The sequence below is a fragment of the Lepidochelys kempii genome, chromosome 2 (genome assembly GCF_965140285.1).
Source record: "Lepidochelys kempii isolate rLepKem1 chromosome 2, rLepKem1.hap1, whole genome shotgun sequence".
Classification (NCBI taxonomy): Eukaryota; Metazoa; Chordata; order Testudines; family Cheloniidae; genus Lepidochelys; species Lepidochelys kempii.
The window spans coordinates 190,100,051-190,120,750 of NC_136381.1; the positions used below are offsets into that span (position 1 = coordinate 190,100,051).

General features: G+C 39.5%; 1 protein-coding gene across 1 annotated transcript in view; it reads left to right on the plus strand.

Moving 5' to 3' along the window:
- SACM1L (SAC1 like phosphatidylinositide phosphatase) overlaps window positions 1-20,700 on the plus strand; it is a 62,482-nt gene that overhangs the window by 19,170 nt on the left and 22,612 nt on the right. The window contains exons 2-5 of the mRNA XM_073333154.1: window positions 8,421-8,518; window positions 11,320-11,394; window positions 14,295-14,422; window positions 16,643-16,792. Coding sequence (XP_073189255.1) covers window positions 8,421-8,518; window positions 11,320-11,394; window positions 14,295-14,422; window positions 16,643-16,792 — 451 coding nt within the window. The remainder of the gene's footprint in view (window positions 1-8,420; window positions 8,519-11,319; window positions 11,395-14,294; window positions 14,423-16,642; window positions 16,793-20,700) is intronic.

The following is a 20,700-nucleotide window of genomic DNA, read 5'->3' on the forward strand; positions in this document are numbered from 1 at the left end:
TACATTTAGTCTGAACCTCTATTATGGTGTTTTTAAGTAGCCCCCTTGCAGTTTCAAGCATTTACCATTGTGACAGTTCCTTTCAATTTCCATTCAATGAGCATCATTTGTTTTTTGAAGTTCCCCTTTTTAAAGTGACATGTTCCCTCTGTGTCTGTGTCTGGCTTGTATTTCCCCCTATAAGGATGTTAAACGAATTACATTATAGTCACTGTTACTGAGTGGTTCAGCTATAGTTACCTCTTGGACCAGATCCTGTGCTCCACTTAGGACTAAGTCAAAAATTACCTGTCCCTTTGGGGATTCCAGGACTAGCTGCTCCAAGAAGCAGTCATGTATGGTGGCTAGCAGTTTTATCTCTGCATCACACCCTGTCAATATGAGGATAGCTAAAATAATCCACTATTATTGCACTTTCTGCTTTAGTAGTCTGTCTAACCTCTCTTAGTGTTTCACAGTCACTGTCACCATCCTGTTTAGGTGGTTGATAGTATATTCCTATTGCTATACTCTTTTTATTCAGGCATAGAATTTCTATCCATAGAGATCCTATGGTATAGTTCGTTTCATGTAAGATTTTACCTTATTTGACTCCGTGCTTTCTTTTAGCATATAATGTCACTCCCTACCAGTGTGACCTACTCTATAATTTCTATACATTTATACCCTGGTATTATCATGTCCCATTGATTATCTTCATTCCACTGTGTTTCTCTGCCTCTTATATCAATACATTCACGTAATGCCGGACACTCTAGGTCACCCGTCTTAGTATTTTTAGACTTCTATAATTTGTGTATAACTACTTACATATTTTGTCATTATTCAGTTTTTTGCCTTCATTATTATGTTTTAAATGGGACTCTATTTTGTTTGACTGGCTATTCCTTACTAGCTTCCACCCATACTTTACCAACTTCTTTCCTATCCTCTATACTAGGATATACATAAATTCATGCCTAAGGGATATCATTGTCTCACCTGTGGGCTCCTCTGAACTTGTATAAAGCAAATATTCAAACTACAAATGAGAAAATCTTGCACCTAATTTCTCAATTTTAATCAAGCTAATACTCACATACATAAGCTGCAGTACCTGAATCACATTTCACCTTTCTTGGGTTTTATTATATTAGAACTTGATCTGGACGCTTAGTCATGTAAGTAGAGAATTCTTAAATTTAAGTTCACTGCTGTTTCCTTTTAAAGCTATTAATAGAAGCAGCAAAAGCTGCCAAAACTTCTAAAAACAGAAAAATGATGCTCTGAGCAACTTATTCCATGAATAGAGAAAACAAATGAGTATTTGATAACCAAAATGTACTACTTTTAATGAATATTTCTGAAGAAATCCTTTATCATCAACTGAGATTCTTAAAATATAGAAAACTGTGGTAAAGCTGAGTTGCACTCAGGAAGGGAAGGAATCCTTATTACACATGTGGCTTTTTTTAAACTTCTGTATCTGTCATTTAGTTCCAAAATATGTACATATTCTCTAAAGATACTTTGGAAAGCTGTCGAGCAGAATTGTCCCATTTTTAACTGCCATTTGCACAGACATGCTACTTTCTTCATAGTACACATATGCAAAAACAGTTTGAATTTAAAATATGATTTATAGCCTCCTGGTACATACTAAATACCTGAAAAATATGGATTCTACAAGTTATACTATAAAAGTCTCTCAGCTATTTAGTGAACACTTCAAGTAAGTATATTTTGTGTGTGGGAGTGAGGTCTTCATTTCTTTTTGGGAGTGAGGAAGATTTTAATGTGAGTTGAGCCATTTTTAATTTTTTTCCTATGTTAATACTGTATTCATTTACATGTCACTACCCACAATGAAGTTCCAGCTCTCAACTATTTCATAGCCATGATAGTGTCTGAATTGAAGAAACAAACCAAAGGGCTTGATTTTGGTGATGGTTCCCTTATATTTTCTTCTTGGTGTTCTTTAAGCCAGAACTGTTGAAAGCATTATCTGATTTTTAGTCTCCATGCTTTTGTGGGTGTGTGTGGGTGTGGGTGGGTGTGTGTGCTCGTCTCACTTTTTTTTTTTTTTAACTATTGAGTAGCAGAGATTGTAACATTGGTTTGATGTCGCTCATTTAGTTGAAGTCAAGACTGTTGGACATATTTCTTCTGTTGAGCTACACTGATGTTAATGTCTTGTTAACAACTTCTTGATGCAGTCTGCTAATCAGATGGGGTAACTGAGCATGGCTATGTAGCATTTTCAGATACAAATAAAAAATATGAAGATCATAGTAAAGTTGAGTTTGGTTTGAATGTGAAAGTTAGTCAGAAGTTCTGAATCTTATTTTCTGGAAAATCTATTTCTTTTCATATTTTTGCATTACAAATAGAATCCGGATCTGATGGATTTTCAACACTGCTCCAATTGTTTTTAGTATAAGCACAGCCAAATAACTCTGATCCGCGAGTATGGTGAATAATCCCCCTCATCTCCACGGTGGCTGATATATTTCATTCTTGTTCACATTAAAGTGAGCATGAGCAGTACTTTTTTTATGTGCATGTGATAAACATCATGTGTCATAATACTGATTTTAATATGTTGCCTGATTTTAGGAGGTTAATATTATTGTTTATATAGGCTTGCCAATTAATCTGATCAGAAGACAAGGTTTTTGTCTCAGAATCAGGTTACACAGTTTTCAAGGATCCTCAGGATGTATGGCAAGGACATTACACTGAGAACAAAATACAGCCTTAAAGACTTGTATTGAGATAAATGGAATAGCAATCAAATGGAAAAATAATCAGAATTACAAAGGCAATAATATTGTTTTAGAGGTACATATGGTATTATATACTATAAAGTTTTCTAGATTAACATACTCGCACCCTTCCTTGATAACCTGGTGGTAAGAGACAAAGGACCAGCCTCGCCTCTGGCATCCCAAGAGAGTCCAAAGGTCCAGGTTCCTCAATTCTCAAGTGGGAGGTGAAGAACTTAGAAGAAGCTAGGGTGGTAAAAAGCTAAAGAAAAACTACAGAAGCTAACTTAAAGTTTGATTCAATTAGCTTAAGAACTAACCATTTAAGAATTAAAATACCAACTAAAACGGTGGGTTGCCCCGCTTTATAGAGCCTGAGTACTGTGTGCCTCTTTCCATGTCCAAACATAACTTCCTCACCCTCAAAATATCAGGGCGCACTTACTCTATAGGCTGGCACATTCATATGTCTTAGTGACCTATTCATACATAGTAATAACTACTAGCTCAGTCTCGCATCTGATGTTTCTGGCCTAACTGGTTATTTCCAAGTTCTTTAAGTTGATGGAGGGCATGAATTTAGCTAGTCCCCTATCTATGCCAACTTGAGTTAATGCATCCTCACTTACCTATGCTAAAGGTCACAAACATTATATTTTATATAAACATCAGATGCGAGACTGAGCTAGTAGTTATATACTTTATGCTTTCGGTCATTATCGCTTACCTAGGCTAAAGGTCCCGAATGTATGTATGCTAACTTGCTTTAGGTCAACAGGACATGGCCTTCAGGTTACTTACATTACAGCCAAAATACTCTAGAATAAATCTATTATAATAAAACCAACAATATCCAACCCATAAGAAAAGATATACAAGCAAGCAGGCTAGCTTTGTGGGCTAGATATACAAGAATGCTGTTCCTTCAGAGGATGGAATGCACAATTCTGTCTCAATTTTTGAATGCTCTTTCATTTTAATTATAGGTGGGACTAGATGCACTGCCTATTAAGGTTGTCAGACACTTTCATGTAAGACCATATTTTCAACAGCTTATAACTTTTTTGTCAGTTTGTAACCATTCTGCCTGAGGCTGATTTTGGAAAATTTCAGCCGAAACAGTTCAGAAGTTTCTGAGAATGATGTTAGGGAGAAAATACATTGTTTTTCCAGTGTTAAATTCTGGTGACTTTTTTTTTCTTAAGTGCTAGCTAGCATCCTCATGCTTTGAGCAGGGGCCTGAAATTTTGGTCTTTTTGTCAGAGATGTGCCTTTTGTTGTCCTATGAAAATCTGTCTAAATTTGGCCAAGTTATACAACTTTAAAAAATCAGAGTTCTTAGATTTTTAGCAGCAAATTCCCCAAAGATTTCATCAGCACTGAACTGCTAAGCTCTGACTGGAGTGTCAGCTTTCCCTGCAATAGCAGCTCTGGACTCTCTCCTGTGCTCTGTGACTGCATCTCCAGCCCCCTCTGAGCCCAGGGAGGAGGAAGTTGTCTGACTCTAATGCAGGGGGAACAAGAGCTATTTGAATGAGGGGCAGAGAGAGTACATTGGAACAAAGCTGTGCAGTGTGTGGAAACTGGGATTGGAGGCTAATGGGGGCGGGGGGGAGAGAACAGTGACTCAAGTTTAGGTGGAGACTAGTAGTGCCTAGGTAAGGAGACTGGGACTTGAAGGCAGTGAATGGCTTTGCTAGAGGATTAAGAGCTGGGCAGAGAATTGGTGAGGGGAATAGTATGTTCTATAACTAGTGCAAGAGGGCTGAGTTAAGATTGCACAGGCAATTTTAATTTTGGCATTTCATTTCCTAACTCTCAATTTTGTAACCTTGATCTTTTAATGTAGCTTTTGTGTGTGATTTAGAAGTACTTTATACATTATCATTATTAGCACTTTGCAGTTGATACAATATTCTTAGAATAATTTAAACTGCTTTTAAAGGAAAGAGTTAACCATCTTGCTGAGTTCAGTAAGCCAAAAGCTCACATTATAAATGAACACTTGTCACCCCACAAGCTATTAATAAGTATTTGAAAATAAGGGTCTAACTAGAGTTTTTAATTTCTGAGCCTTGCACTGCCAGTGGCCAAATAGCTGAAAAGATATTTGACATGACATAAAGCTATGTCCATGCTATAGATACTGTGCAAGCCAGAGTGTTTAAATATTGATCATAGAAATTATAGATGGAAGACTCCTAGTTAAGTTATCTAGAGAGTCCATTACTCTGCCAGCACAGGATTCCATTGCATGTTAGTGTATCGTCAATTCTAGTTTTGAGGGCCGTGAAAAATGAGGCTTCCATCGCATTATTTGGGAGACAGTTCCACAGGTTGATACAGAACATGCTCAGAAAGCTTTTCACGTTATACTATTTTTTTTCTTAATTTCCTCACTTTTTTTTTTAACCACCTTTTTTCACCCTGTATTTTTCCTTCATCGGGATCTACATCCTTTTAAATATTACTAGACTTAAAATTTAACTTCTTCGTTGTTGCTTAGTCATGACTTATATACTTGGCTATGTCTTTCCTCGTAGGTCAATTGTGTAAAACTTCAGAATGTTGTGCTAAGTAAAATAAATGCCATTTTCTCTTAAAGGAGTGCTATAATCTTGATTAATATTTTTTTAAAGTTAATTTTTTAGAAATCTAGTTTCCAAATAGAACTCCTTAGTGTCCTGGCTTGCATCTCTAAAAAGTATTCTATTTTTTTTAAAAAATAAGGGTTTTTCTGCTCCCCTATTTTTTTCTTTTGAGATGACCTGAGATCAATGCTACCAAACATGCTGCCACCCATATCTTCCCCTTTCTGTCTGCCCACAGTTGTGTTCTACTTGTTCAGTTTAAACTCTGCTGCTGCTGGTATTAGGGATGAAACCCTCTTGAAGGGAACGAGGAAGGGTGTAATATACAGTGAAATATACTAAGCTAAAATGCTGTCAAATGCACAAAGTATGGTGTTAAGGAAATTTAGTTATTATGGTAGGCCTTGGAGATCCTTATGAGGGTTTAGGGCAGGGGTGGGCAAACTTTTTGGCCCGAGGGCGACATCTGGATATGGAAATTGTATGGTGGGCCATGAATGCTCATGGGGTTGGCGTGCAAGAGAGTGCTAGGGCTCTGGCTGGGGGTGTGGGCTCTCAAGTGGGGCTGAGGATGAGAGGTTGGGGGTGCAGGAGAATGCTCTGGGCTGGGACTGAGGGTTTCAGAGCATGGGAGGGAGATCAGGTCTGGGGCAGGAGGTTAGTACACAGGAGAGGGGCAGGGGGGCAGGCTCTGGGTAGTGCTTACCTCAAGTAGCTCCCAGAAACAGCGACATGTCCCCTCTCTGGCTCCTGCATGGAGGCACTGCCAGGCAGCGCTGCTCCTGCAGCTCTCATTGGCCAGGAACCACAGCCAATGGGAGCTGTGGGGCCGGTGCTTGGGGTGGGGACAGCATGTGGAGCCCCCTGGATGCCCCTACACGTAGGAGCTGGAGTGGGGATGTGCCGCTGCTTCCAGGAGCCATGTGGAGTGGGGCAAGCCCCCGACCCCACTCCCTGGCGGGAGCTTGAGGGCCGGATTAAAATGTCTGGAGGGCCGGATGTGGCCTCCAGGTTGTAATTTGCTCACCTCTGGTATAGGGGCTCATTGTGCTAAACTGCACGTGCACACAACAGAGAGATTATCCCTGGCCCTAAAAGAGTTTACAGTCTAGAGGATGAAGAAAATTTGTTAATTTTCCATTTTAACAGTAGTGAATACATTTTTCAAGTTGATGGTGTTTCTTTAAAAAATAGCCTTACGTATGGTAGAAATATTGTCCATTCTGAGATTATTAGAAAAATTAGAACCAGGAAACTAAATCAGAGAGAAAGCTATGAAGTTTCCAAGGGACATTTTAATACTCTTTATCTAGGGGTTAAAGAAGCCATCTTCTTTACCTCTTGTTTTGGAAATTAATTTAGAGCCCTGAGGTGTAATGTCAATATAGCAATAACATTAAGAAAAACAAGATTTAATTGGAGGGGGTAAAATTGGGGAAAGATCCTAATGATTAGCCTGTGAAAGAGTCTCCCAAGAAATGACTGGACTTTCACCATCACATGAGGCATTTAAAATTTGACTAGACAAAGCTGTGTAATAGAAATAATCCTGCAAGAAGGGAATGAGGGAGAAAGGTTAGTAAAAATAATTCCCCATGTCTTTATCCAGTTAATATAATAGATGAGGGATTCTCCTTTCCAGTGTACCGCTGGCACTGGTGTACAGCTATGATGTCCTCACCTATCCAGTTGGAATATGGCTTTGGACAGTCAGCCTCCATAGCCATGTTCTGTTTTAGGCATTTGGTTGTCTTTGTTTCTTTTAAACTACTAGTCTTAAAAATGCCTATATTCTGCAAAGGATTTACCTAAAGAAAAGGATGACGGGTGTTCAGATTGTTTGTTTGTATAATGCTTTGGATATTATGGACATATGTCACCAGAAGCAGAGATCTTGCTGGTAGCCTGGAAGTGCCAGTCTTAAAGTATGTCTGGTGTAATGTACTCTTGCTGGAATTGCCTTCTGCTGTTTTGGGTTATAATTATGATATAAATTAGGTTTTTTTAGTGGATTTTTACAGGCATCTTCCAGAAAGCTTTCTCTTAGTGCAGTGGTTCCCGAACTTTAACAGCCCGCAAACCCCTTTCACTAAATGGTGAAATCTCGTGAACCCCCTCCTAAAAATGAATATTTCCAGGGATTTAAGTTTAAATTTCCTCCGCACTCTGTGGGGCTCCTGCTGCTGAACCCCGTTGACTTCCCCGGTCAACTGAACTCCACTGAACTCGGGCTGCAGGTCTCGCTGACTGCCGGTGCTCGGGCTGCCAGCCCCAATTGCCCGGCCCCGCTCTCCCTGGGGCTCGGGCTGCCAGCCCTGCGCGGAGCACTGGGGTTTGGGCTGCCGGCTCCCCCGCTCACGGGGGCAGGGCTCGGGCTGCCAGCCCCAACTGTCCTGTCCTGCTCTCCCTGGGGCTCGGGCTATCTGCCCTGCAACCGGGTCCCACCTGCTGCCGCCAACGCCCGGGGTGCTCTGGCCGCCATTTGTGAAATTTTTCTGGCGAATCCCCTGTAATGTTCTGCCAACCCCAGTTTGGGAACCACTGTCTTAGTGGAATATGAGCTTTAATGTGTCAGTCTTCCACTCCCTCAATCTGAAATCTGCTAAATGTGCACTTATGTGGTACATTAATTGTTACTGTATTAATAATTGTTTAGTAAAATGGTAGTTTTGTTTGCCATAACTTGAACTCTATCAGGTTCCTAAGACTTTGTACGTAGCCCATATAAACTTATGAAATGAATCACATTTTAATTCTTTCCTTTTTTAAATTAAAGCTTATTTAAGGAAACATTCAGCAAGAAACTTTCATATTTTTCACTTACAGTAGAGTGGTACAGGATTATTTCCATGGTGATAAGCAAGGAATTTTGCATTCAGCCATTAAAACTCTCAGGTTCATATTTCCAGTTAGTGCTCTACAAAATAAATGAGTGGTGTACAGCTGTTTTCCAGTCAACAGTTGTTTAAAATTTGTTCAATTAGGAAAAAGCCATAACTGGCTTCCCAGCTGTTTATAATTAAATATGGAACTTTGTATGGCAAGTCTGGTTTATTGTACTCATAGCTTTTAATTTCTTTTAAAGGCACATAACACCAGAGAAGTTTTACGTGGAAGCTTGTGATGATGGAGCAAATGATGTTCTTGCCATTGACAGAGTCTCCACAGAGGTCACTCTTACAGGTATGCTTCTCACCAGCACTAGGCCGGTCGATTAAAAAGTACAGTGACAAAGTGCAATGTGCAATCTAAATACTACTTCAAAGCTGAATGTCCTGGTTCTTTGGATAGCTTACTGAATATCCACATTAATTATTGTGGTATCGTAAGTCTCTCTTCACCTCACTCATGATGTTGAGTTTTTTTGTCTCCTTTGTGGACTGGATATTAATTTGCAGTAGCAGAAATCCAAAATGTGCCACAGCATTTTGATTATTTTCAGTAAAATTAACATTTTAAAGTATTCGTTGATATTTATTTCTGTAGATCAACATGTAATTTTTATTGGAAGATAGTTTTAAGGTTCTTTGCAGTTATGTAGCTGTGTGTATTAAAAACGTGCGGTGAAAATATATGGTGCATAACTAAGGCTAAGATTTTTGTCATGGTTATTTTTAGTAAAAGTCACAGACGGGTCACGGGCAATAAACAAAAATTCACAGAGCCCATGACCTGTCCGTGACTTTACTAAAAATAACGAGGCAGGGCCAAGTAGGGGGGAGGAATGGAGTCTCATGATGGGGAGGGAGGGACCGACAGGTCAAGCCCCCAGCCATGGTGGGTGGCACAGTCCCGGCTGCAGCGGGACGCAGCGCCCCTGCTCTGGTGCTGGCCATAGCTGCAGGATAGAGGTGCGCAGTCCCAACTGCAGCCCCCACCATGCCGCAGCACGGCCCTTGGACACTGCGGGGCTGGGGCACGCGGCCCCTGGCAGAAGCTGCGGGGCTGGGGCTGCAGGGTCTTGGTTCCAGCCATCCAGCCCCCGTTGCGGGGCAGGGGCGCAGAGTCCTGTCTCCAGCCCCAGCTTCAGCTGCTGATAGCTGAAGTGGAAGAAGTCACCGAGGTCCGGTAAAGTCACAAAATCCTTGACCGCCGTCACCTCCTCTGACTAAATCATAGCCTTATTCATAACAACTGATTTGGGGCTCCCACTCACCATTTTATTTTTTGATAACTGTACGACCGCGTCAGTTTGAAATGTTGACTTATTCATGCTAATTAGGACTGATGCCACAGTCTGGACTCAAGCACAGGAGTGATGAATGTCGTGCAGATGTGCTCCCATAACTTCCAAGAGCTCAATTTATTTAGCTTAACAAGGAGAAGGTTAAGGGGTGACTTGAGTACAGTCCACAAGTATCTACCCAAGGAATAAATATTTAATAATGGGCTCATCAGTGCAGCAGAGAAATGTATAACACGATACAATGGCTGGAAGTTGAAGCTAGACAAATTCAGACTGGAAATAAGGTGTACATTTTTGACAGTGAGGACAATTAACGATTTGAACGATTTACCAAGTATAAATTGGTAACTTTTAAATCAAGATTGGATGTTTTTGTAGAAGATCTGCTCTAGGAATTATTTTGGGGAAGTTCTATGGCCTGTGTTATACAGGAGGTCAGACTAGATGATCACAGTGGTCCCTTCTCGCTTTGGAATCTATGAACTTGGCCAACATATCTCACTCTTATTTCTACTTGGTGATTTTTATTTTTAGCTTTTTCCTGAGGCTATTAAAAGGCTACAATTTGAATTGTTTGATAGTTCTGTGCTATGGCCATAACTTAACATTTTTATTTTTGCAAATTTGTGTGGTTTTAACAAACAAACAAGTTGTTTCCCAGGTGAAGGCCTGATACTAAATTACAGCTTGAAACAAACCATTTAATGCTGAGCTATGAACTTCAGAAAATAGGATGTTAAAAGTGAACTCACATGCTGTCTTACTGAGAGGAGCTGCTATAATACTTTCCCTTCATATTAGAATCTGTATATCTCCTTTCTCTCCTGAGAAAATTAAATTAAAACCTCTTTTCCAACTAAATTTGGACTGTAAATCTTACAGTATTTTTGTATAAGATTAGAGCGCTCATCCTACTGAAATATTATAGTACTGGAATAGCAATTTACTCCTTCAGAGCTGTAAGGATTACTCTTCCCAGGTTTCTGTTGTCTGCCATCTTTTCCTAATACTGATGTTTCATTAACATATAAACTCTTCAAGCCAAGGTATGTTGTTGTCCCAGCAGCTACTTTATCATTTCATTGGCATGTAACCCAATGCATAATATAGTCCCATCTTTTTCCATTCTTCAAACTCTGTTGGGGCACTTAGCTGTGACTTAAGCTTGGTTTAAAACTTGGTGTTAATGGTCCTCACAATGACCCCTAAATCTGTGGATGATAAAAGTACAATACTGAAGCACTTTTGCAAGTTGCATCCACATATCCATCCATTTCCTATATTCTTTACCACAGCTGTACAGCTCTTAATAGTCTTTGCCTTGAAGAGCTGGCCTTACAAGTTAGAAAACACAATTCAGACTGCTTGTCTGGCCCTGTTGCTCAGTGTGGAATTGGACTGAGATGGTGGAGGAATGCTCAGAAGTGGGGAGGCCAGGTATTGTGGCTAAGGCTGGTCTTGGGGCCTTGACACCCGGAGTTTGGTTCAAAACAGGAAACTCCTTCCTGCTGGCAGGACAGTGTGCTGCTGCTGAGCTACCCAGCTAGCCTGTCCTGTAAATGAGCCTGAATTTCTTCAATTAGAATGATTCTTGTTGATTAAACAAAATAGAAAACTTTCATTTCCTAATTTTAAATTCTTTCCCAGCAGGTTTTCAAACTCTAATCCATTGCCTCTCACTATGGTGACTCATTAGTGACATGGTTGAAACTTCATGATCAAATCTAATTTAATAAAGTTACATGGGATATAATCATGAAACAGATATAGTTTGACATCTTGTTTTTCTGGTTTTCAGTTAAGAAAGATGTTCCCCCTTCAGCTGTTACAAGGTCTATATATGGTATTTTGGGAACAATCCGTCTGGTGGCAGGTAAGGAGAAAAAAAATGGTATACTGGTGAAAGAATGTAGGTGAAAATATATTACTAGAGAAACCTAAAAGCCGGGAGAGAGTGTGGTTCATGTATAAAGGAAATCTGGAATTAGTTTGTTGGAGAAAATCACTTTTTTCATCATTTCTTAAAAGTTGCTATAGTATGACACGTCATCTGTGAGCTAACTAAAGATGCTTAAAAATGAAAGGAAGGGAAGATGTCTTATGAATTTTAAGTATCCAAATGTAGAAAAGGAGTTAATTGACCATTCTGTCAACTTACTTTTTAAATCTATTTCTACAGAACCTATAAAAAGTTTAATTCTCCTCCTCTTCCTCCCCCACCCCCCCCATGCTTTCACCCTCATCACTGGATTTGCTATAACACTTTTTGGTGAGGCTTGCTTTCAAGTCAATAGTGTTGGTATACAAAAAAATATATTTGGGAATGACCTGATGTGAGATCAGTTTGTAATTTAGTTGTTTAATCAATGGCTGTGTTCAAACCTCTTCCCAAATGTAGAGAAAATGTCAACAGTTAACAAAAGGAAGAAGACAAATTGGAACAAAACTTCCTAATATTATATTAAATAGTGCAGGGTAAGAACAAGTTGTTCTATAAAACGTATGTCATAGTGTACTCTGAAGCTGATGGAAATAATCACTGATACAAGTAAACTTTGAGTCACAGGTATGAGGCCAACTTTTCCAATGAAAGTTAAGTGTTTTTCTTATTTGAGTGAATTTGATTCTGATGAAAGTTAGATTAATAGCAATAGTCTGGAAACGCGTGTAATAAGGTGTGTATGTGCTCTACATAGATTGTCTGTCTGTGCACCTTAATCATTCTGTGCAAAGCCCTTTTCTAGAGCAGAGTGCCAATTTTTCCAAACAAAATATGAACACTTGACTAGGTTGAGATTATCAAACTTAGTAGACCAAAACAAGATTTAAACATGTCTATCCCAAAGTAAGACAAATGTAATAAATAACTGTACCACAGTCTACAGTATATGTATTTTGGTATCTCTAAGGGTCCCTGTTTGTTTTTAAAACTGAATTATCCCGAAGAGGATTGAGAGAGAATGGTGTAGCGGATTGGTAATAGTACGCTGCCTTTCACTTCAGGATCACTGACTGAATTCTGTCCCAGGCAGTGTAACATTTTGAGTGGCCTATCTGAAAAATCTCAGACCAGTTTCTGGTGGACAGGTGTCAATAAGGGTGAAAGCAACCTAATTAGAGATCAGAAATGAATATTGAGATTGAATTACCTTCTTTTCTTCTATTCACAGCTGTGAGGCAGTGTTAATGTAAACCTCCTTACACTGACCATGATCTATATTTATCAAGAGGTAAAACTTGTGTTTTACAATTGTCAGTCCACGACCTTTCACAAGAATTAATGTTGTATTTATTTAAAAGTTTAGAAGAAAAGAAAAATCTTCGCCTGACTTAATAACTTTGAGCTTTTATAAAACAAACATTATGTCCTTACTATCCTCTTCTACTGTAGACATTTTACATTTCACTTAAGCTGAGTTCAAGTCAATATGGTGTATATTTTTTTCTACTACTTGTGCAACATTGCTTGTGAGATCAATATATCTGCGGGACAAATATTTGAGGGTTGTCTTACAAGCACTATCATGTGAGCAAGTTCTGAATTTGAATAGTTGTAAATGAAGAAGAATCGAGTTTTGGATCTGAATCATTTGCATCCTTCTGGATGAAATCAAATGCGCAAAACTAGTAACTAAAACTGTAGATGGAGAAGTGTACATATCAGTTTTATGCAACTGGGTGGATTAAATACCCACTGAGCTGTAACTACTTCTCCAGAAAATTAAAGCACTACAGGGTGTGTTGTGCTATAAATGGGACTTCGTAAATGTAATGGAACACAAACACTGTGCACAATTTATAAAGCCATGGTTGTTGGTTTTTCTTATTGGCATTCGCTGACTCCTACTTCATAGTAGTAGGTGTGAGATTTCATAGCATTTCATTCTTGTTAAATAGCTTATTCATAATTTTGATCAATCCAAGATTTTTAAAAATCTGTCTTGGTTATATTTGCATCTGAAAACCACAGTCAGTTGTACATTGAAATGCACAATTTTCCAGCAGTAAATAAGTTCCATAGGAGTAATTTTGTTCAATGGAAGGTAAGACTACATTGTATTTTCCAAGGTGGAGGCAAGCTAACAAATTGCTATAATGAGGGGCTGCACTGTTATATGTGCAGTTCTTCTGATTGATTGATTTTTCTATATTAATGCAAATTGCCCCCCGACACCCCATTTAATAGATATTGGAGGCTTTAGGTCAACTATGTTTTAGGATAAAATAGCATATCTGTGACCTTCTGTAAGACTTCTAAGATGGATCTCAGTTGTTGAATACTACCGCACGCTGTCATTGTACGTATTGCTGATGGATTCTGCATTCTCCAAACTATGGGCTCAGTCAGTTATCTGCATCCCCACCCTAAAAGATCTGAGTGTGGAGAGGACTGTCTGTACTTGGATCTGCAGCTGGGGTCGGCCGCCCCACTACACTCTCTCCCCATTCCTCAAGACCCTGAAGCGTGCTTCAGATCCGCATGTGCGGATGGAGTGGTGGGTGCTTGGAAAGGTGTGCTCTATTCCTACCCAACTCCATGGGGAATCTGCAGGAAAGTTAATTCATTTGTGGGTTTTAGACTGTGGAGTGGAGCAACCTCCTTCCAATGGAGGGATATAGAGGAAACTCTTGAGGAGGGGAACCTCCAGGAATTTGTCTCCCTCTTTCCCCTTCATCCATTTTTTTCATATATAGCCTTGTGCTTGCTATCCTTGTTTTCTTGAACCACGTTATAGCTAACTACCCTTGACTTCTACATTTTTTATTTTGCAGGGAACTATCTCATTGTAATAACAAAAAAGAAAAAAGTAGGTGAATGTTTCAATCATGCAGTCTGGAAAGCAACTGATTTTGACATCCTCTCCTACAAAAAGACCATGCTGCACTTAACTGATATTCAGGTAGGAGTAGACTGGTAGAAGAAAAATAAATAAGCCACAACTGATTAGCAGTTTTCTGATGGCTTATCATCTTTAGCGAAATTAAAAAAAAACTCTTCAAATGTAGGTCTCCTGTGATCAAAGCATAGTTTGTAGACTGTTACAGCAGTTGTGCAATTTCTTTTAAAATATTGATGGCATTGTAGTCCATCTGCTTTGATTTATTTATAATGTTATAAGCATGTGCATGTTCTTGCTTATGTCAGTGTAAATTAGAAAAAATCTATGGATTCCAAATTCCCAAACGAACTCCATTGTGCAACCACTGTGTCACTGGCCTTCCTGACACCAATTTCACAGTCCCCTCCCTCCAGTTTCTAAGATGGCCTTTCTTATTGTTCTGACCAAATCATCCTTCATTAGGTCCCATCTCTCACTGCATCAATTTCAAACCCATGTCTCTTATGTCTCCCAAAACTGCACCCCTTCTTTCTTCCCACAGTGCTCATTAAGACCCTCTTTGTCCAGTTATTTCACAGCCAACTGTGTTTTCTTCCACACTGTCTCCTAGGTATGGCATGTCCTCCCTGAGCTGGTCCACAAAACCACTACCTTCTCCATGTCAAATCCTTTACTACTTCCATGAAACCTACAAGAAACTAGTTGACTAAGTCATCCAACTGTTTATCTCACTTAACTTATCACTGAACTGATCATTTCTGTTTACATGGAGGGAAGGGGTTGAATATTGGGAGGAATGAAAGGGTGTAAGTTCATTGGAACTGAAACTGGGGATTGCTTTGGAACAAAGACACGGGGGTTGAATGGTGGGATGGGAGGTGAATTTAGTATCTATTTAAAAATAAAATAAGGCAAACTTGCAACCAAGACATGTGCCTGTCACTGGGATCACCTTGCCAGAATGTTGTATCCTTTCCCCCCACGTCTCACTTGTCTTATTTTTTTTGACTGTACACTCTTTGGGGCACAACAGTTTTTTCCTCTGTGGTTGGGAAGAACTTGGTATCAGTCTACTCTCCATTATTTACTCCTGGGGGAATTCTGTGCCTAAAAATTATTCACACAGTGTTTTAAAATTCTACACATTGTATATTTGTCAAAATAACACAGTGACGCCAGTTGCAATTATTCTGGTAATTTATTTAAAAATACCTGTCAGCAAGTATGTCTGTAACTCTCTCTCTCTAGATTCAGGGAAAAATTTTTTGACTGATTCCTTTCTAGGCATATGAGTACAGAACTTTGAGTAATTCATTTAAACTACAATACAGTAACGTATTTCCTGCACCCCTCAGAAGCAGTGCAAAGGCTTGGGGGGCTCAGGGCTAATGGGGAGCTGAAGGAGAGGGAAGGAGCCTGGGAGTGAACCTGGGGGGTTGTTGGGTGTGGGCCGGAGAAGTCTGGAACAGGTTTTTTTGGGGGGGTAGGTAGGGGGAGGTTTTTTTGGGGAGGTATGTTAGGGAGTTGGGGAGTCTCCCCCATGCAGACCCTGGCTGACCCCTAGCCTCTCCCATTCAATGAGGCACATCTACCTCCCCAACCCAGGTGGCCCTGCAGCCCCCCTCCCATTCAGCCCCTGGCTCAATGCTCTCACCCCACAAACTTCTAAATCCATGCCCCAATCTGTCTTCCCACTAGCCCTTCTGAACTTTAGCCTGTGACCCCGCCCCATCCCCCAGCAGCCCTATGTGCCCCTCTCTGTCCGTCCCATGCCTCCTCACCTGGCACTGCTGTGAGGAACACAGTCTCTCCCCGTCCCTCTCTGCACACTGGCTGCCCTCTCTTCTGGTGCCGCTGATGGGCAAAAGGTATAACTGCAATGCCTCTACAGCAGAATCTCTATTCTCCGGAGAAGAAAAAAAAACTGTGGGGGACATGAATTCTGCCCGTATGCAGTGGCACAGAATTCCCCCAGGAGCAATTATTGGTCAAATCCCCTAAATTTCAGCTTTCTCTCATGTACTGTACATATTGAATCAGGGTGTACTGGAGCAGTTTAATGTTGTAAACTGTCAGTCTACTTTTATTGTCTCAAAATTGTAATCTCAAGGTATCCTTTTGTACTGGGGTTTTACGTTTTTTTATGTACTCCTGCAAAACATGGTGGTAAGCAAAAAATCAGTGTCTTTTTAAAAAAGGGGAATGTAAAAAACCCAACAATGTGGTGTTAGTAAATAAGAAAGCTGCTTGTTCTTTTTTTTTTTTTTTTTCTGCCAACAGTTGCAGGACAATAAAGCCTTTTTAGCAATGCTTAGTCACATCTTGAATGTGGATGGATTTTACTTCTCTACAACATATGACCTAACCCACACTTTGCAAAGGTTAGCCAACACCAGTCCAGAATTCCAGGAAATGAGCCTACTAGAGAGGGTAAGGATTCCACTGATTTCTGTCTTGTATCCAGCTCCTTGTCAACTAGTTTGGTGTGTGGTAATGGGTTTATTTTATAGATCAGGTAGCTAATGGGATTATTTCACTAGTCTGTTTAGATTCTAATTTCTGGCTGGACTGAACTCTGAGGGGACAAGAGTCAGTTTCATCCCTTTTTAATGTTTCTGTGACATAGATTAGCTTTCAAACTTGCCATTTTGTTTTTGTAAACTAGATATCCCCTTAAAATTAATGTTGAACTTTTGCATTCCTAAAATAGAGCTCTAGCATTTCTGGCTCTGTAGCATTAAATTTGTGTATATTACACTTCTCAACAGCCTGTGGGTAAACCTGTTGCAAGACTGCTTTAAAACAATCAATACTTTTGGAGCTGACTTGTATACTATCCTATCTTTTGTTTCCTTGTGCCATCCTACGTAGGTCTTTGTGTCTTGCTGCTTCTGACCTCCTTGCCACAACCCTTAATGTTCCATGCTCAGGTCATCTTATATTACAAACTTCTGTTAGGGGCTGTTCAATGTTCCTGATTATTTTATAAAGGAAAATTTAAATCTGTCGGGCAGCAGTGGTGTGGGAGTTGCAAGCTAGTGGATGTGTGCTTACCAAAAGTGAGGAAAAATGCTGGCCTTAAATGCCACAAATATACAGTGACTACAACTCCTTTTTCTTTTCTGCCTGCCACTGCTGGTTATCTCTTTTTTGTGTTTCATTTTGATTTAAAATACATAGCTACCATAATGCAGTTCCCAAGTAACTTCATAATAAAGTTTAAATATAGCTACAGGTCTCTCCCCAGCTTGGATTTTAAACTTTCAAATGTTTTAAATATACATTTTAATCCTCTTAAGACGCATCATTGTGGAATAGTACTGTTTATAGCGCCTCCTCCAAAGCCCATTGAAATCAGTGGAAGTCTTTCCAGAGACTTCACTGGGCTTTGGATCAGGTCCTTAAAATACAACTTCTCAACACTAGAATTCTGAGAACTACACATCTGAGCAGTTCAATACTCCTGGTTTTGTGTGTATCTTATCTCTTCTTTGCACAAACATCTTGGCACTTCCAGCTGTTTTTAATCTTACGTACATCCTCATTTATGTTCTTAAATTAAGAGTTTATGGTACTGTCAGTGAAATTAGAGCTCCTTGTGCACTTACCTGGCCAGAGTTTTAATGCATAAACTGTAAAAAGGGTAGGTATGTATGTTGAATATGTATGTTCATAGTGTAATAGCTTTTCACAAAGCCATTAGTGGTCCCTTGATTCTGAAAATTATAGTAAAAATGGTTTTACCTCTCCACCTTCAAACTAAACTAGTGAAATGGTTTTGCGAATATCGCTTGTGTGCCTTCTATATTTTCCACTATCAGCATGCAACTAGTCCATTGTCACACTTGCTCTGTAAAATCTTCAGCCTGATAGTATTGGCTATGGTAGGGCTGTTTTTTGGAATGAGTAGTTGACCACAAGAGGAAAGGGAAGCAACTGAAAATGTGTGCCATGAGAGAATCAATTATAGAAGTTACACTTTAAGTGTTTTAACATTGTCTTCATTCCTCTTCAAAAAGTAATAATTGAAAAAAATAGTTGTTTGTAGTTCTCCAGCCTGTGGAGAATAAGCAGTGTAGTTAAAAAGCGAACTCCAAAATGCCAGTTATTGTGGCAGTTTTGAACAGAACAAAACTCCACAAACCTAAAACTTAGTTGTACTGCTGACTCACATAACGAGAGTTAATTTTGTGTGTGACATCAGAAAATGTTACTTCTGAGATGAGTAACTCTTACGTGATTTCTTACACATTTCTTAACCCCTAGGATACTTGATGTATTTGGAGTTTGTCTGTGGCAACTTGCATAGTAACTTTTTTTGACACTGTGGGAAGAAGTTACATAAAAAATATGGGTTTCTAAGGTTAGGATCAGAGAAAGTGGGGGTTGCTTCATCAAAAAGTGAAAGAGATGTCACTTGAGCTTGCATTTAGGACAGAGACTGGGAAGGATACAGAACAGAGTGGTGGATTTGTGGCCTCTTGCCCTGGGATTTTGCATTCTAAACCTGACTATCTTAATATGTTGCTAGAAACAGTATTTAGTATGTTTAATTTCAATCTTAAAGAAAACAAAACCACGCAGCCACACTAAGGCCCCAGGGGATATCTTTACGAATGTAAACTTTCTCAGCTTCCATGAAGATTTAGAATCCATAATCTGCTAAACATGGTTTTGATTCAACAAGTGCTTTCTAAAATGCATTGAGACAGCTCATTTTCAGCTGGAAAAAGAGGCTATAAAGCCACCTTTACAAGGTGTTGCCTCCTAACTGTCAGAATATTTTCAGAACTGGGAACAAGAAGCGATTCTCACACCCTTTTTAAACCTTCATGTCCATTTCATTTTCTTATTAAAAAAAACTTCAGCAGACCATATTGCTTGTTAATGAACCCTAGAATTCTGTGTTTAGGTACTGTTCTGTGTTAATTTTTATATGGTACTTTCTCATTCTCCCCCACAAATGGTCTAGCTGTAATGATTGTTTAGCCTTAAAATCAATCTACCAAGTTTCGGAAAAGTGTCATGTATTTATCCTTTCAACCATAGGAAGGGACATGTCAGCACATTAGTTATTTAAAAAATCGTCCGTTCCAGTTTAAAATGATCTAACATACTGCAGTATCCCTTTTGAGTCAGTAAGCCCTCTAGATTTATATTAATAAATATAACCATTTTTAAAAGGTATGTAAGATGCCAGTTGTGTTGCAGCTGTTGAAATAGTTATGATCTACTTGTATCCATGCCATCTTGGGAGATCTGATGGGTTCACAGTCCAAGTAGGCTCAAGCCTGGTCAGCACTTGAATGCAGCCAAACCTAGGGTACTACAGGAAGTCGGGTTGGTGACTCAGTGCGTGGCACTATAACCAGCAGCAGTCTTTCATTCACTTGTTCTGAAATAATATCCTAGTATGGTGTGCAGGAGCATTATGTTTCTGGAGACGCAGGCATTCAAATGAGGTTTAAAACCAATGTTCTTGTCCTTTATGGTCAAGGATTAAATTGCTCAAAGATGGACACATGCAATTATCCATGCATAACTGAGATAAAATATAAATATGCGTGCAAAATCAGGTAGCTGCATGCTTGTTGCCAGTTACCCATTTAACTCGCCAGACAGCTGCTCAGACACCCAAATTTGCCCATGTAATTGTGGTACCTATCTTTTAAAATCTGACCTTCAGTATTTCATAACATTTTTAACAAGCGCAGGTGTTGTCCTGATAATCCTGGTCAAATGCTAATTTAGCTAAAAACATGCTTCATTAGAACTCCCCCTGTATTTCTTCTGTCCTAAATTGCTGAATGCAGCTTTTGCTTGCTATTAAAAGGCTACAGTATTTCAATGAAGAAATATTTCATCTTGAAATAGAAGCCAGTAAAGTACTGTGATCTCCTTTGGGATGAAATTCTCTCTGCATGTTCTCACTTTCCTCTCTGAGAGTTTCCATTTGTTCCAAAATTCATTGGGTACTGCTGTTTAAAGATGTCTTGCAGTTTAAAATTCTCAAAAGCACTTTGGGTTGATTTTTGTTGCAATGTACTGACTTTGTTCTGCAGAATAAAAGGATAGTAACTAAGGGCTTGTCTACACTTACATCAGGAACATCTTGTTCGTTTCCGGTAGGGCCTCCAGCTATGCTTCTGTGCAGCAGCCTGTCCAGCCAAAAGAGTGCAAACAGCATTTTGTGAAGGCCAGGTGCACCACCCTTACATAAAGAAAAGGAGTACTAGTGGCACCTTAGAGACTAACCAATTTATTTGAGCATAAGCTTTCGTGAGCTACAGCTCACTTCATCGAATGCATCCGATGAAGTGAGCTGTAGCTCACGAAAG